The following is a 17,319-nucleotide window of genomic DNA, read 5'->3' as shown; positions in this document are numbered from 1 at the left end:
GACAGCGCTAGAGGGTAATTGGAAATCTCAGTGGAATGCATCCAGAGACAGTGGAACTCATCATTGTCAGTTTCTCACCATTAATTTTTCCGGGCCCCAAACTGAAGGATGAACTCCACATTGCTTCTGTAATTCAAGTCACCCTCAGATTTAGAAGAGCTACAGAACACTGGCTCAGGGCAACATAACTTGCAAGAAAAATTCCCAGAGAAGAATCTTGGCTCCTGGCAACAAACCCCTTAAATGTGAGACAAACCTCTTTTTTTTTTTTAATTCTTTTGCCCAAAATGAATGTCTAAAATCCAAACAGAACTCTGAATCAAGATTTTTTTTTTTTCCTCCTGAAGCAATTTACCAGCAGAAATGGGCAATGGCTTTGGAAGTGTTTGGACCAAAGGACAAATACATTCATCAATAGTAAAATCAAGGCCAGGTATGAGGAAGAATAAACAAATATTTATGTATTCAAGGTGACTAAATTGGAAGGGATGAAAAAAATCCAGTCAAGATTGCTTTGGGCATTCATAATACTCAATAACATCTCTAAAATCCGTTCCCCAAGGGATAACTAATAAGATATCAATTCAGCATTTTTATTATTTTTTTAGACAAGGTCTAAAGCCCAGGCTGGCCTTAGACTCACAATTCTCCTGCCTCTGCCCCGCCAAGTACTGGTATTATATGTATGAGCCACCACACTCAGAAAAGTAAGGATTTTTGTTTTGTTTTGTTTTGTTTTTTAGGCAGTAAGTTGAAGTTTAAGCTTTTTTAAAATAACAGGGTATCAGTAAAACATTCATCTCCTTGTAGCAGGTGCTATTCCAGCATGCACTAGTGGGGAGCTAGTCTTCTGACACAATGGTTTTCATGTAACCATGGACTCCCTGGATCATTGGTAGCTGGGAAAAGAAAAAAGGATGACCCTGAGATGGAGCTTACAAGTTCTCGTTTCACACCTCATGCCCAACCGCACACTGTCAGTAAAGGCCAACCTGAGGAAAATGGGCACAAAGGGTTCCCTGAGTGGTATACCCTTAAGCAGGTGATGTTAGATGAGAGACAAAGACCAAACATCTCCATAACTGTTCACGATCATCTGGACGTCTAGAGACTGAAAATACATCCCTCACTTGGGCTTACTCGAGACCCTCCTCAGCCAGGTCACAGTAAGACTTGCATAGATCATGGTACTGGGCCTTCCATACATACATACATACATGCATGCATGCATGCATACAAAATTTTTATTTTGTGGTTAGATTCATATAAATTAGCTATAAAAGCAATCTTTGACTGAACAGCTCAATTTTATACACTGGATATAAGAAAAACTTAAGCTGCATGTTTAATGGTGGTGCACACCTGCACTACCAGAAGAGGGGGAGAAGGGGCGGAGAGGCACAAGAATTACAAGTCTGAATCCAATCTAGACCTAGTGAAACCTTGTTTCCAAAAAAAAAAAAAGTTAAGCATTGGAGGTTTATGCATATAATCCTAGCTATTCATCAAGCTGAGATCCAAGGGATCATGGTTCAATATCAGCCAGGACAGAAAAGTCCACAAGACTCCATCTCCAAAATAACCAGCAAAAATCAGAGTTGGAAGCATGTCTCAAGTGGTACAGCACCAGCCACGCAAGCAAGGGCAAGGCCTTGAGTACAATCCCTGGTACGAGAGATGGAATGGGTGGGTGGGTAAAGAGACAGAAAACATTTTTTTTCAACTTTGTATCACCATAAAAATACACTGTTCCATTATCTCCAACACTGCTATGCCTAACAAAACAGCTAGCCATGCCCACTAGCATGATCCCCAAACTTGGGAAGGCAGCAAAGGGCCAAAAGAAGGTCTTGGGCATCTTTTATTCTCAAGTTCCTTTTTGTTCTTGAACTTACAACAAGAAGGAGGCTATGTAATTTTTGTGCTTTGTCAAGAGCAAGCATGGGGCATCTATCCCTTGCATCCTACCCTACCATCTCCCTATCGTGAACCATCACCACCCAAGCAGAAGAAGGTGAGCATCACTTAACATTCCTGTCAGTTCTCGGAGCTCCTGGGCACCCGGCCTGCTGTAGGCAGCAGAAAGAATTCTAACTCGTTTGCTGATCTGTTTGATGGAGACTTCAAGGAAATCCTTACAAAAAAAACTCAAAGCAAAGCAAATCCCTGCTTCAGAAGAAAGGTAAGTGAAGACGATCAGGTCTGTGTCCACACATAAGCTGAGAGAGAGCTGGTCTGTGTCAGCAGGGAATGACCTGTGGGCAGATTCTGAGAGGCAAGAAGGAGAAACCAGGGACCACTTTCCCATACATCGAAAGCAAGGCCGAATGCAGCTTCAGAAATAGGGGGAGGAAGAAGAAGGCAGAATCCTATTAACCCAGGAAACCCTAACACAGACATGACTTCTGAGTTACCTACAATCTGTTTCCTTTCCTGAGAAGAATCAACGAGGAAGTGGTGCTGTGGCTTAAGTGATAGACAGCGTGCCTTGAGCTGAAGAGCTCAGGACCGTGTCCAGGCCCAGAGTTCAAGCCCCACAACCAACAAAAAAGGAAGAAGGAGGAGGAGGAGGAGGAGGAAGAGGAGGAGGACGAGGAGGAGGACGAGGAGGACGAGGAGGAGGACAAGGAGGAGGAGGACGAGGAGGACGAGGAGGAGGAAGATGAGGAGGAGGAGGAGGAGGAAGAAGAAGAAGCATCAATGATTCTTCCGAGCGACAGATGAAGTTCACTATCCCAGGAGACCTAAAAGACTATTTTTCATTTTAAATCAAATCCAAACACTTGATGAGGAGTAGCTAGGTAAAAACAAAATATTAAAAAAATGCAAACAGTTGTACAAAAAAATAGCTTTGGAAAGGGAAGAAGAGAAATGAATCCCAAATCTGGGACAGATCAACATGCTGAAAACCAAAGACTACAAGTTCGCTGTGAGCATTAAAAGCTTTCTTCTGATCCACACACCTTCTGCTCCCACAAAATATGCCACAGGTCATTTATATAGACAGGTATATGTATAGCGAGGTATATTAACGTATACCTCTCTATATAAATATATCCTCCTTCCAAAGAAAAATAAAATCCCAAACAAAAATTACACCCCCGCCTACCCCCCACCAAAAGTGGAACTTTGATCAGTCATTAAATCTAAAAGTCCACATGCCTGCCAACTATGATATGAATCATAAAACACATCACTTTTGAATTTGACCATCGGCATCTATCTTTTTCAAAATGTCCTGTTAATTCTATTTTCCTGGAACTTCGTGGACACCAGCTGCTCCCTCTGGTGGCTGAACCAAGCTTTCTTTCATTTCCCTGAGCATCCCCCCCGAGGATGTCCCCGAAAAAGTAAATCTCCAAACACATTGAACTCAAGAGAGAAGGCGGCTCCCGCCTCCTGAAACTTTTAGGATGAAGAACTGTTGATAAAAAGGCACATGAGTCACCTGTCAAAGCAGATTGCTCAAAGCCTGCGCGTGCCCTTCGAAATCTCTCAATACTGTTCAGAGACCTGAGGATTTGTTTGCAAAGTTTCCTAGGCACATTTATTTATAATGCTCTTATCAAGAGAAAGCTTGAAGGATATTAACCCCTCAAGGATATTAACTTATCAAGCAGAAGGATATTAAACCCATTATTTTAAAATGATATGGTGATTCATTCAGTATACCAACAAGCCCTCCTTCTCTGTGAGAAAAATCACTCTTCTCTCTTTGAAAGAGTAACTAATGGAGTGCTATGTGCAGGAGTTCCTTGCTTTCAGGCCACCCAGATGGCTACGTCGGTGCTATCCAGAGAGAAACATGCTCATTTCCATCAACGTACCCATTAGATTTTCTGGAGTGAATGAGAGTTGCCTGGCAGCTGATAAATTCTGCTCTCCAATTACTCACTGCCATCTCTTCATTAAAGTTTCTATTTACAGTCTCTTCAAAAGACAGGAAAAAAAAAAGCCATACTAAAAAGGAAACAATGAGGCAATATACAAATGAGCCATCTAAAAAGAAAGCCGAGAGAGAGAGAGAGAGAGAGAGAGAGAGAGAGAGAGAGAGAGAGAGAGAGAGAGAATAAGAGTGGGACTTTGAAAGGTCTCGATTCTTTTTTCTGAATGCACAGGAGACAAGCTTTCTGTACTCATATATGCTGTGTTAATTCTGACTTGGCCTGAAAGGCTCAAACTTTTCTCCTAGGGTATTTTCTTTTTGTGCAGGTCCTAGGTCTTGAACTCAGGGTCGAAGCACTGTCTCTGAGCTTTTGTGCTTGCGACCAGTGCTCTAAACACTTTGAGCCACAGTGACACTTCCAGCTTTTTGGTAGTTAATTGGAGATGAGTCTCATGGACTTTCCTGCATGGGCTGGCTTTGAACAATGATCCTCACTCAGTCTTACCTTCCTGAGTAGCTAGGATTACAGGCATGAGCCACTGTTGCCCAGCTCTGGGGTATTTCTTCATAGACATAATGCTACGAATGAGCCTGGACTCTCTCAACATTTTTTTTTTCAGTTGGTCATGGGCCCTGAACTCTGGGCCTGGGCACTGTCCCTCAGCTCTTCAGTTCATGGCTAATGCTCTACCATTTGAGCTACAGCACCACTTCCAGCTTTTTCTGCTTATGCGGTACTGAGGAATGGAACCCAGGGACCCATGCATGCAAGGCAAGCGCTCTACCACTGAGCCACCTTCCCAGCCCCTCTCTCAACATTATAAAACTGCATCTGAAGAATTAGAATACTTAATTTTTGTGTGCCAATCTAAAGCAGGGCTTGACAACCTTTTTCTATAAAAAGCCAGAAAGTAAGCAGTCTCAGCTCTGCAGGCCATACCTGCTCAGTGACAAGCGTCCCCTTGTGCTTCCATAATGGGAAAGGGGCCATGAAAAATACAGTAATAAATAAACATGGCTGCACTCCGAGAGACCATTACCTATGCAAACTAAAATTGGAATTTTATATAATTTTCGCATCACAAAATAGCATTTTCCTCTTGATTTTCTGCAGCCATTAAAAAGATTTTTTTGAGGCATTCTTACAAGCCACAGAAAACAGGTGGTAAGCCAGATCTGTCCCACAGGCTGAAGCCTTCCCACCCTTGCTCTCTAAATTGACTTTGTTGTTGCTCTGGGGTTTGAACTCATGGCTTGATGCTTGCTAGACAGGCTCTCTACTACTTAAGCCATACCTCCAACCCTTTTGTGTTCTAATAGTTTTAAGAGAGGTTCCAATCTTCTGCCTGAGTCAGGCTGGACAGCAATCCTCCTGTTTATGCTTCCTGCCACAGGTGTGATGACAGATGTGTTACCAGCATGCCTAGCTTTTCTGTTGGAATGGTCTTGTGAACTTTCATTTCCTAGGTTGGTCTAAAAAATCACAATCTTGTCCAGCTCTGCCATGTAGCTGAGATGACAAGTAAGCACCACCATGTTCAGCTATTGGTTGAGATTGGGGGTTGGGGGAGGGGGAGAGACAGGGAGTATCTCATGAGCTTTTATCCCCAGGCTGACCTTGAACTACAATCATCCCAATCTCTACCTCCCATAAAGCTGGGATTATAGGAGGAAGGAGCCGCCTGTCCTCAGTCTCAATCAATGCCGTCGCTAACAAACAGAAGATATTACAGGGATGTGGATTTCAAAAGGAGCCGAGACAGACAATCTCTGTATGATGTAGATAAATGATGGAAATCTAAAGTTGCCAAATGACCAACATAGCTTTTTTGCTTCCCCTCCTCAGTCCCTGTCTTCCTTACCCTTACCCTTCTCTCTCCCAACCAGGCCTGAAATGAGAGGTCTGAGCTGGCTGCCTGGCTGCTCTGATTGGGACATGCTGTCATACCTGCTCTTTGATCTCCTGGAGCTTCCGGCTCTGCTCTCTGATGTCATGGAGGAGCTGCAGGGCTTTGTCATCCTCCTGGGACACCTCCATCCGTGCTTGCTCCAAACTTCGCTTTAAGCTCTGTAGAAAGCAAATGCATTTAATAGGGATGCACCGTGAATCCTGCTCTGGTTGAAAAGATTCATTAAGAGAGCTGCACGCTTCTTCGCAGACACCAGGATGGTTTCAGGTGACAGACCGAAGTTGACAACTTCCAGCTGGTTGCCGATTTCCAATTTTCATCCTGTAAAACCCCTTTGGTGCAAGCAAACGTCATCACAAGCTTTTTGTGACCTTATGGAGCCGGCCTGACGAGTCATCCATCCACCATCTCCCTGTCCTCCATGATACTTACTTGTATGATTAGGACCAAAAAAGTCATTAAGATCCATTAGCCATTTAGAATCTCCATCAGGATCACTATCTGGCCTTCCCTGGAAGATCAATAATTTAAGGACTCTCAAAGATATGTCCTCCTTTCAAAGTAGCCAACAACTTCATCTTCTAGATAGGTGCTACATAAAAGAGCCAAGTGGGCTATCTCTTATCTCCTGCCTTGTGTTTCCTGGACACCTATTCTCCATAAGCTTCCCTCAAGTGCTTCAATGGCACTGAAATATGTATCTGAAAAACACAGCTGAATAACTTCACCCACCACTGAAAGGCAGCCAAGTCTGGAATGGAAACATAGCAGTTATTCTTAATCAGCCCAGTTCTATAGATTTCTCTCTCCCTTGAGGAGAGAAAAGGAAAAAAGAAAAAAAAAAAAAAAAAACCTTCATAAATGTGTGATTCAACTTCTTAAGACGGTTTAATTGGGCACATTAAAAAAAAAACACCTGAATGAAAAATCTCACGAGACAATGGAGAAGACAGTCTACTCTTGTGAAGGAAAGAAAAAAAAATAAATAAATGAAAGTCACATGGTAAATAATGACAAGAGGGCCTTGGGTTTCAAGCCTGAGTTGTTCTTGTCACTACACTGGTTGTAGGGAATGAAAAAAATTGATTTCAGACAAATTTACATTATGTGTTCTTATACTAGGTTGGGAGTTTTGTTGCTAAGGCTGAATTGTCTTGGTGGACATGGTGCTTAAGTCTAGAGAGATTGAGGACGGGAGATGTCAGGACCTTTTGCAACCTGGAGCCATGATGGCTTACTCCCATCTCCAGTGCTCCATGAGCAGTCTGGCAGTACTCTGGGCTGAGTCTAGCCTCATTCTTCAGGGTTCTCATAGAAACCACAGATCTTGCTATTGTGATTCTCCTCTCTTTCTCTGTCTCTGTCTGCTCTTTGTCTCTTTCTGCCTCTCCGTCTTTCTCTCTGTCTTTCTGTCTCTTTCGGTCTTTCTGTCTCTGTGTCTCTATCTCTGTCTCTGTATCTCTCTCTCTCTGTATTGGCTGTGATGTGCCTCATGAAGGCTTCATTCATGAAACAGGATGAGACACACACAACAGGAAGTGCCACCTCCAAGGGAAGGGGGCTTTGGGGGAGGCTCACACTGCATTCTGTGATGTAGGTAGCAAGGTCCTGCTCCAGGAGGGATCTCTGAGTCTCAGAGGCCTTCAGCTCCACCTCCTTCTGACTAAGCACAGCCTCCACCTCTGATACTCTCCGATGTAACCGGGTCATTTCCTGCTCCATCTGAAATAGACACATGGACAGGTTAAAAAGGGTTCCCAGAGGTTAGTTAGGAGTAATTAAAATCTCAAGCAGCCCCTGAGACCATGTGGTGGTCTGGGCTACTGCAAATTCGCCAGGAGTTGGGATGGAAATACCATTGTTTCTTCGCCCAGGAGCACACAGTTCTTCGTAGGGACAGTCACCAAATGCTAGGTCACTCCTCTCATCCAAGTCCCGCTTCACACTTGGTCACTTCTCTAACCCAGTTAGCAAGGAAGCCACCATCATCATTTTTCACCTGTTTTGCCTTTTTTTTTTAATTTGGTTTGTTTTTGCTTTTGTTTTTTGTGTTTTTTTGTAGATGTCACTTTAATTTTTATCCCAAATCCATCTTGATCCCCCCCATCTCTCCTTGCAAAGATCTAGAGGACAAAATCCAGGACAGGGCAAGGAGACAATTATTCGTCTGTACGCTTAGTAGTCCCGGACAAGCAGTGACTTTTAATAAAGTTTTCCAGGGAGTTGCCTCTGGGCAGGAACAGTGAGCGTTAAGAGACGTTGAGCATAATCAAACACAGTGGCCGCAGTGATACAAGCAGGAGTTTTAAAAGACTAGGAAGAGAGACTTCTCATCACTCAAAGCAGATGGGCTGCAACTCAGCCACAGGTGAGGACCCGCGCCACCTGCCGGAAGAAGCAGACATGGGGCTGGGTCATGCTGAGAAACAGGGGGGCCGTTTTAAATCCAGGGCCTCCTCTGGTTAAGACTTAAAAGGATTTATGGCAACGTCAAGGCCCCGAATTCATCTCCCTCTGAGTTGCTGGAGGAGCGACTTCGGCGAGAGAGAGAGAGAGCGAGTGCGCACCGCCTGGATCAGGAGGCTCAGCGCCAGCAGCGGCCCCAGGCAGATCCCTTGGCATATATTGACGGGAAGATCCTGGACCGAGGAGGAGGGAGGCCGACTGCAGAGATAAATACCTTGTGACACTTGTCCTGAGAGTCTTGAAGCTCTTTGCTTTTGATGAGGAGTTTCTTTTCCATGGAGCTAGTCTTGGCAGGGGAGTCCAGACCCGACACAACAGACCTGGGGGCGGGGGGGAGGGAGGAACTAATGTCAAGTGGCAGTCTAGGCGAGGCCCAGGAGCTGCGGTCAGAAAACTGCAGCAGAATGGTGAGCCTGCCAGCACGCTGCAGCTACCGGCACCATGGATCCCAAGCAGCTTCAGAGGACTCAGGGAGCCGGTGGGCACAATGCAAATTCAGTCATCATTGTCATCATTGGGACAAGGACTCAGCCTTGGTTTCCACATCTGCAAGGTGGGACAACAAGAAAAAAATCTACCACCAGGCAAAGTTGAGCATTAACTCAACAGGACCATGCCTGGCAGGGTTCCACTCACTGACCCACTCAACCGCTACCTACTGTGCACCCACTCAGTTCCAGAAACCATTCGATGCACTTCCAACCAGCACTGAACAAGACACACAGGGTCCCCACCCTCCTGGTGCTGACGTTCTACAGAAGGCAGACAGACTGCACCAGGCAGATTCATAAACAAAAAAAGTTACAGATGAGAAAGACTTCAGTGAAAGAAGAAGCAGGATAATGGATAGGGAGGCTATGAAGGAATAAATGGGGTTGGGAGAGTCCCATGTTTAAGCAAAGGTGATCAGGGAGAGCTTCTCAGAGGAGGTGACATTTGACCTGAGACATGAAGGCTGAGAAGGTGTTGGCCATACAATGTTCCCGAAGAAGGGTCAGGAAGAGGAGAATAAGAGAGCTAACAGATACTTTTAAAAGGCCCAAGTCAGGACAGGGCTAACACGATGATCAGGGCTAACACAGATCGAAATATCATTTATTCCTTCCCCAAGCTAGTGAGTTGGAATCTGTTTCATTTTATTTAAAAATAAATAAAATAAAATATCCCAGGTTTGGGAAGGTGGCTCAGTGGTAGAGTGTTGACCTCACATGCATGAGGCCCTGGGTTCTATTCCCCAGCACCACATAAACAGAAAAGGCCAGAAGTGGTACTGTGGCTCAAGTGGTACAGTGCTGCCTTGAATTCAAGCCCCACAATGGAAAATAATAATAATAAATAAATAAAACAAATGGCTAATGCTTACGATGACTAGCCAAACTCATTCCCAAAAATGTCTAAGTTCTCCTCTCTACCACAATGAATAAGTCACCACACTTGGAAAGCAGACCACAGAGTTGAGGATCTTACTGAAGCGATCATCCTGGGTTATCTGAATGGGTCCAGTGTGATCACCGAGATTCTTAAAAGACAGAAGGTAAGGCAGGAAGGAGAGATGACCTGGGGTCAGTGCTGGCTTAGAAGATGGAAGAAGATTAAAAGAACCAACCGATGCAGACAGACTCTGGAAGCTGGGAAAGACAAGAAGATTGGTTCTCCCCTGGAGCCTCTGGTAAGAGGGCAGCCTCAGCTATATGAATCTCAGCCCAGCAAAACCGACCTCAGACTCCTGATGCCCAGAACTGCAAGACCATACTCTGGGGTGTTCTCTTATGCTGATTTGTTACAGCATCAACAGGGAACTCATATGGTGACTGAGCTCTGATCACACAGCTGGTTCTGTTGGAATGCTGGACAAGTCTTAACTCTTCTTTCCCTACAACTCTCTGAGGCAGACACAAGTTACAAGCTGAGGAAACAGGCCCATTGAGGTGATAAACAGTTTTGGTTGTTCTCCATAGGAGCCGAGAGAATGAGACTGAATGAACGTAACTCCGAGGAAATATCACAAAAATTTAACAGGCTGTCCGGGGAGTGAACAAGAAGGGTAGGATCCTTACCCATACAGAGTGACTGACATACATACCTCATCCTAGAACTATGGGTAGAGGAGAAAGCTCCCACTCAAGGCCATGTCCCTCAGTGGCTGGTTTCCTGGGTATAAACACTGGGACAGATGAAGGGCAGACACGGCCAGACAAACAACTGGCCAAGGTTCTTACTCATAAGACATGGCAGAGCCCAAGACTGCCCCATGATTCAGTATGTGTTGCCTTGGTTACAGGACTGTGGAGCTGGTTATCAATAAGCAAGCAGTGTGGGACTTACCAGCAGGTGGAAGTTCTGCTTTCTGCTGCCCTAAATGACTTCCTGCCTGAAAGAGGTCAATTTCCTACAGCCATGCAAAACACCTCTCTGCCCACCACTCCCAGCTCCAATGGCAAGGGTTGGGGTGGTAGTGCGGGCTTGCTGTAGCCCAGTGACAGCTCTCTGTGCTCACATCGTAGGGCAGCCAAGCGACCATACACAGACTTGTGCTACTCTGTTCAAAGTCGAAGCCCACTCCTCCAAGAGCTGTGTGAACCTTTCTGAGCCTCAGTCTCCTCGGCTGTAAAATGGAGATCAGTCTCATCTGCCTCAGAATCCTTGTGACCATTAGATTAGATGGGCCATGTACAGCCCCTCAGCATAGTGTGTGACACGATATGGAGATCAGATGAATGTTAATCATGATTGGTATCATTGGCGTCTCTATTATTGCTACTCCTGCAATTACGTAAATAGCATCTGATTCCTAGGCCTTTAACAATCACTTGAAATGGTAACTCAGCTGGGGGGGCGGGGGGGGGGGGCGGCACCTAAATGTGATCTGTGCTATTATTCACATTAAGACAAATGGTGGTTATTCACAGAAATGGGCAACAGGGAAGGCAATCCAGAAACAAATCTTTTCTAAAAATCTCACATTGGGCTAGAGATTTGAACACCCCTCACAAGCCTATTATCTAGCCCAAACCCATGCATACAACACAACACTTTCTTTTCATTTGAGATGAAATGGATGACATGGTAAGGGCCTTGAGTCTCCTTTAGTATTTCCTGATCGTATTTTGGTGGGTGACCTAGAGAGCAAGACCCAACACACCCAAATGGGGAAGAAAGGATTCCTGGTTTCTTAGTTACCAAGGGTCATCCACATGTCACGAAGCTACATGTGACAGAAGACCATACGGGCCGTGACTCCTTGTGCATTAGCACAGAACCGGTCCTTTTAGAGGAGCTTATGATGGTAAGATGGGGTGTGGTTTGTAAAACTTAATGACATGTGGAGCACCAGCTCCCTTGTGCTTCATGTTGAACAGTGCATTGCTTTTTGTAGCAAGCGGATAGCTTATTCAAACACACACACACACACACACACACACACACACACACACACACACACACACACACACACACACACACACACACACACACACACACACACACACACACACACACACACACACACACACACACACACACACACACACACACACACACACGTGTGCTTCTAGGTCACTCATTAATGGGACCCAGAATCCAGGAGATGCCCAGCCAGCACTCAAAGACAGTGCAACAATCCTTCTCATCAACTCCCCCCTCATTCTGTGATTTTGCTGCTCGACATAGGTCCACTGCTTAGTAGTTCTAAGTACAGCAATTAAGAGCTCTTCAGAATAAATATGCTAAAGAAAACATCTTTTACGAATAACTTTTTAAAAATCACATTTAAAAAAAAAAGCTTCAGTAAGGATGATGAGTCTAAACAAAGAGCAGAGTAACAACCACAAAAACATTAATGGGACTGGAGGGCCAGGCTGGGGGATGGAGGGGAAAGGTCACCACAGCTCCCTGTCCTCAGCCTAGTGGCTGCATCACAGCATCATCCCAAGCTGGTGGAGGTTTAACAAACACTACATGCAGGGTCCAATTAGATTAATTAAGTCTGAGACAGACAGAATGGCCTAGACTTCACTGTGCTTATTAAGCAACCAGTGATTCTAACCAGTGCTAATTAGAGACACTGCAATCAGACACCAGTGGCTCTCACTTATCATCCTAGCTACTCAGGAGGCTGAGATCTGAAGATCAAGGTTCGAAGCCAACCCAAGCAGGACTTACCTCCAATGAACCAGCAAAAAAAAACTGGAAGTGGAGCTATGGCTCATATGATAGACCACCAGTCTTGAGGGGGAAGAAAAAAAAAAAAAAGCTAATGGTCAGCTACTAGGTCCTGAATTCAAGCACTTAAAAAAAAAAATTAAAAAGAGAGTGTTCATGCTCAGGATTCAAAAAAACTGACTGTCTCTAAAAGATGATTCTATGTGGAATTCTGACCAGACTATTTGGTATAGGTGCTTTGCGGGGGCCCCATTTTAATGCAAATCCTTACGGGTTATAAATTTCAAGACAAGGTACAAGTAAATGTCTGGTCCTCAACTAAGGGCGATTTTGCGCATGTGCATGTGCCCACAAGTATCCTAGCCATTTGGCAATATCTACAGTGTTGGGGTTTTTTTTTTTGTCTGTTTTAATTTCAACAGCTTATGGTCAGAATGTTATTACCATCCAGGGGGGGTAGAAGCCAGAAATGCTGGTCTGTAAGAACCAATCCCATAATGAGAACCAGCCAGCCCAAAATGTCAATAGTGTCAAGAAGCCCTGCTAGAAAGGCTGCAAAGTAAAGGAAGCCATGAAACCTAGGCCCCAGAAAGGAACAATCCAGGAGAGAAAATGAATGTCACTACCCTCATAATCAATAGTGGCCATCTATCAAGTGGTTCCTGGCTGTGATTACACTTTACATATGACCTCAATGAATCTCCTGCCATCTGATGAGCAGAGGATTACTGTCCCTCCTGGAACTAGGGCTAAGGAAGAGCTAACCCCCTCTACAGCTCAAGATGATTTGCCTGCACGTGCAGGCCAGTAGAGCTGGAGGTTCAAAGTATGGACAGCTCAGCTCTCAACTCTGCTACTTCTTGTCTGAACAGACCTGGACAAACCCATGAGAAATACTGCAGATGGCTGCAAGGTAGAGAGGGGGAAGTCATGGAGGAAATGGAGACTGGGTCATGTGAGGTGACTGGTTGCACTGGATGCTAAACCTGAATCTTGGGACAACCTGGGGAACCAAGAACAGCCACAAGCCAGATCAGCCCACCACCACCCCCAGAAAAGAATTCAACCCACATACAGAAGCAACTCTCCCTCCTTCTAAGGGTGGCTCAGAGGGGGACAATTAAACAGGAAACAGGATAGATTGCTGGAAGCCCCTGACGATGAAGGCTCCCAGCTAGATGAGACGCAGTACAATGGGGATGCTAATAAAAGAACATGCAGCCTGCCCACACATTGCTTGCCTACTCCTCCTGGCCACATCTCGGATGCACAGCCAGCTATCCCCATGGAGAGGAGCGACACTTCTGAGCAGCGGGTGCATGCAGCCACCCGCCCACACACAGCAGTGCTGTCTCTCCCAGCGCCAAAGCCAAGTTTGGGTTTTCCCTCTTTCTTTCCAGCTTCTATTTTCTAGAAGAAAAGAAAAAAAAATTACTCTGAAATCAACATCTCTTCCTGATAAACACATCTGCCTTGTGAACAGAGAAGTCCTGAGGAGTGCTAAGAGAGGTGATGGTCAGGACACAGAGGACAAGGGAAGGCAGTATCAGGGCGACAGAAAGAAAATGTTTGCTTCCAGTGTATTAGACAGGACTTAAAAATTGCTTTACATGAAACCTCTACATTTAGAAGGATAAAAAAAGATAAAATGCAGTTTTATAAATATAAAATAGGCCTATAAATAATCTGTATTACTCAAGAAAATCCCTGGATAAAAGCTATTACCAGAATACTTCCTATCAAAAGAGAATATAGTGTGGACTCCCATCCTAACAGGAACACAGGCTAAGATCTAATGTCCACCCTAATGATTAGGATCATATGTCCATTCCCCTACGAAAAGAGCCCTATGCCTGTTTAATATGCCACCGAATCACAGATCGCAAGCCACAGACATTTTTGAGATAGCCAAGAGAGGATGCTAAGATGCTAATGTGAGAAAAATCAAAATCAGCTCAGCTGAAGGTCTCACCTCAATTGTGGCCAATGGCACTAAAAATACAGACAGCCACAAAAATGCAATGTGGTAGATGGGTTGGGGAGGGTACCATCAGCATTCTGCTTCTAAAAATACGCTCACTGGCTTTTAAGATTGTGCATTCTGAAATCTGTGAACTCACTTTATAAATCCATTATAAAATACTCAGCATTGTGAGCACTTGGAAATATGTATCAAAAGTGCTGATCTCCTACCGAGTTTCACTCTGTCTAGTTGTGGGGCCACACCCATAACACACACACACACACACACACACACACCACACACACCACACACACAATGCTATATATACACAAACTGCATACTCATACACTGACACACACGACCAGCAGTAGCATGTCTCCAGACACATTTGGGCATTTGCTTTAGAATGATTAATATGTCCCTCAAAGATCATTTATCAAAAATCACACTATTAATAAAAATATATCCATTCGTTCTTTAATACAACTCCCAGATTTTAAGCCATTGCTAATTTCATGGACAAATTTCCACCTCTTGCTTAGATACCTGCAAACAAACTCACTTAGCTCCTTAGATCTAACTCCTGTCCTGTTCATCTTATTATAAACCCACCTTCCAGCAATGGTCAGAGGGACCCTCTTTAAAAGGGTAACATAATCATCTATGTACTCCCTCAAAATCCTCCCCTGGGGTCCTGCTCGGTGTAATGCAAGCCAAGTCCAGCTCTGCTGACCTCACCTTGGACTGCATCCCCCATGGATTCTAAAAGCTGCAGCTGCTCAAATGGGCTTCTCTTGACTGGGCACAACAGATCAGTCCTGGCGTCCAGGCCTTTGCCCTTTTCCCTCTTCCTGGACTACCCTTTCCAGCTGTCTTTGAGAACAGCTCCATATTGTCATCTTGGGAGAACACACTCTAGGCAGGCAGAGATTTTTTTTTTTTTTGCCTCAGTGTTCATGTATATTCTCAGTTGCCTAGAGAGTTCTAGGCACCCAGCAGGCTATCAGACTGAACAAATGAATGAAGGTACAGCTGCTCCATCAGGATGGAAGCTCCACAGAGGCAGGGATTTTTGTCTGTCATGACTTCTACAATGGCACTTAGCCCCTTTTAGGTGCTGGGGGTGGACTTACATGCCACCTGTTAGGCACTCAGCTATGTCACCTTAGAAAGTAACCCTATCCTCCTAAACAAATACCCAGGGCTCTGTTCAGGAAGGTCCTCCCTGGGCACCTAAGTGGCCACCAGACACAGGGTCCAGGGCAGTTCTGATTTCTTCAGTCTGGTCACCATCTGAATCCATATCATGTATAGTGTGTTTTGGCCCTTCACCCCACCCCCCACTCCACCCCAAGACACTGACCTTCTTGAGGTCAAGGACCTCATTTCCTGTTCGGAGACAGGCCCTAGAACAATGGCTATGTTGAATGAGTGACCAAGTGAAGTGAGTGAATGAGTGATGTACCAGCCTGCGATGGCCCAAGTAGCTGGAGGTTAAAGGTCACAGGAGAGAGGAATCCCAATTGAGTCATGTTGCAATGCTGGCACCCCTTCAACTGCAGAAGACATACATAGTTCTGGGAAGCAACGTCACAATGACATGCATACTCTCTCACGGGGGGAAGGGAGTGGAGGGAGAGCTGGGCTCTCAATCACCCAGAGGAGGCTGGAAGCGTGTAGCATCTATGCTGGGCACTGCAAGAGTTGCCACCAGACCTGGATCCTGCCAGAAGCCTCCAGAGTATTTTCTGGAAAAGGCAGATCTAACCAATGCGCTGCAGACTCCATTCACAGTAAAACACTGGATGAAGATATTAGGACATCTGTCAGGCACCCCGTGTGGAGCCAGATTCTCTCAATGAGCAGAAACCAGTGAGATGTCTTTACCAAGTAGAAAAAGAGAAAGAAAGGAAAGCTGAAAGCACCCCCAGCCCCATCCTCACACCTGAATAACAATAAGCAACATGAACACCTGCTCTGCTACAAGAGCTAAGCTAAGTGCTCCACATGTCTCCGTGGGAAACCGATCATGTAGGCACTATTCCATTCCCCCATCACAGATGAGGGACTTGAAGCTTAAAGTGAAATACCTCATCCATACAACTGGCAAGATGACACCCAGATGGGAACCCAGGCCTATGTGATCCCAACTCCTGAACTTTGCCATCAGAGGGCTGCATCTTGTCTCCCCCACCCCTTCCCCACCCTTACCAATACCTCCCCCCAGCAAAAAAGTACAGGACACTTTTATTAGCCCTAAATCTAGAAGTTAAAAATGTAGGCCATCCTTTGGCATATGCAAGCTGTGTGAACTTCAGAGGTAACCAAGCTTCGTGATCATAAAATGATGAGTGTTGCTGGATGAAAAGAGAATGCTTGCTAAACACTTGGGATAAATAGGGACTGACTTCTCTGGAGAAATGGCCTCTTTCACTTTCATTAGTAAACAAGGGTATTGATTCTGCACAACCCAGCAAAATCATGACAATTTAGAGGAAAGGTAAGAGGTACAGAGTTCTCTGGGCAATGAGATTATCGGCCCAAGTCCTCGAGTCTCAGTGTTCTCATCTGCGAAATGAGGACACTACTAACCACCTCAGAGGACTACATTGAGACAGTAAGGACTTGACTGGGCAATGCGTGTGAAGGCCTGAACAACCAGATCTACACATACACCAGAAGTTCTCAGCAGATGATGGCCCCCATTCATTATTAACTGTATCTAAGTTGTGCAGAGGGGATTGCCATAATCCCTAGCCACTGTAGTCTAATTCAATTTGACAGATGTTAGACCTACCAGGGCAAAGCCCTATTGGCAGCAAAAGAAGAAAGACATGGTCTTGTCCTCAATGAACCTTGGGCAATTTGGCCAGACACAAGGGACAAGAAGTTGAGTACAAGTGAAAAGGCTGGAGAGGGGTCTGGCGTATAGG

At 45.1% G+C, this 17,319-nt stretch overlaps 1 protein-coding gene across 2 annotated transcripts in view; it reads right to left on the bottom strand.

Annotated features, from left to right (window-relative positions):
* Positions 1-17,319, bottom strand: part of LOC138808475 (citron Rho-interacting kinase) — a 168,209-nt gene that overhangs the window by 80,440 nt on the left and 70,450 nt on the right. For both annotated transcript variants that reach the window (XM_069994746.1, XM_069994747.1), the window contains exons 10-12: positions 8,477-8,582; positions 7,375-7,518; positions 5,835-5,954 (exon numbers count right to left, since the gene is read on the bottom strand). In XM_069994746.1, coding sequence (XP_069850847.1) covers positions 5,835-5,954; positions 7,375-7,518; positions 8,477-8,582 — 370 coding nt within the window. The remainder of the gene's footprint in view (positions 1-5,834; positions 5,955-7,374; positions 7,519-8,476; positions 8,583-17,319) is intronic.

Source organism: Dipodomys merriami, unplaced genomic scaffold (assembly GCF_024711535.1).
Source record: "Dipodomys merriami isolate MVZ:Mamm:240054 unplaced genomic scaffold, mDipMer1.0.p SCAF_45, whole genome shotgun sequence".
In the NCBI taxonomy this organism is placed as follows: domain Eukaryota; kingdom Metazoa; phylum Chordata; class Mammalia; order Rodentia; family Heteromyidae; genus Dipodomys; species Dipodomys merriami.
The sequence above is the reverse complement of the archived record's forward strand: the minus strand, read 5'-3'. Positions and strand labels throughout refer to the sequence as shown.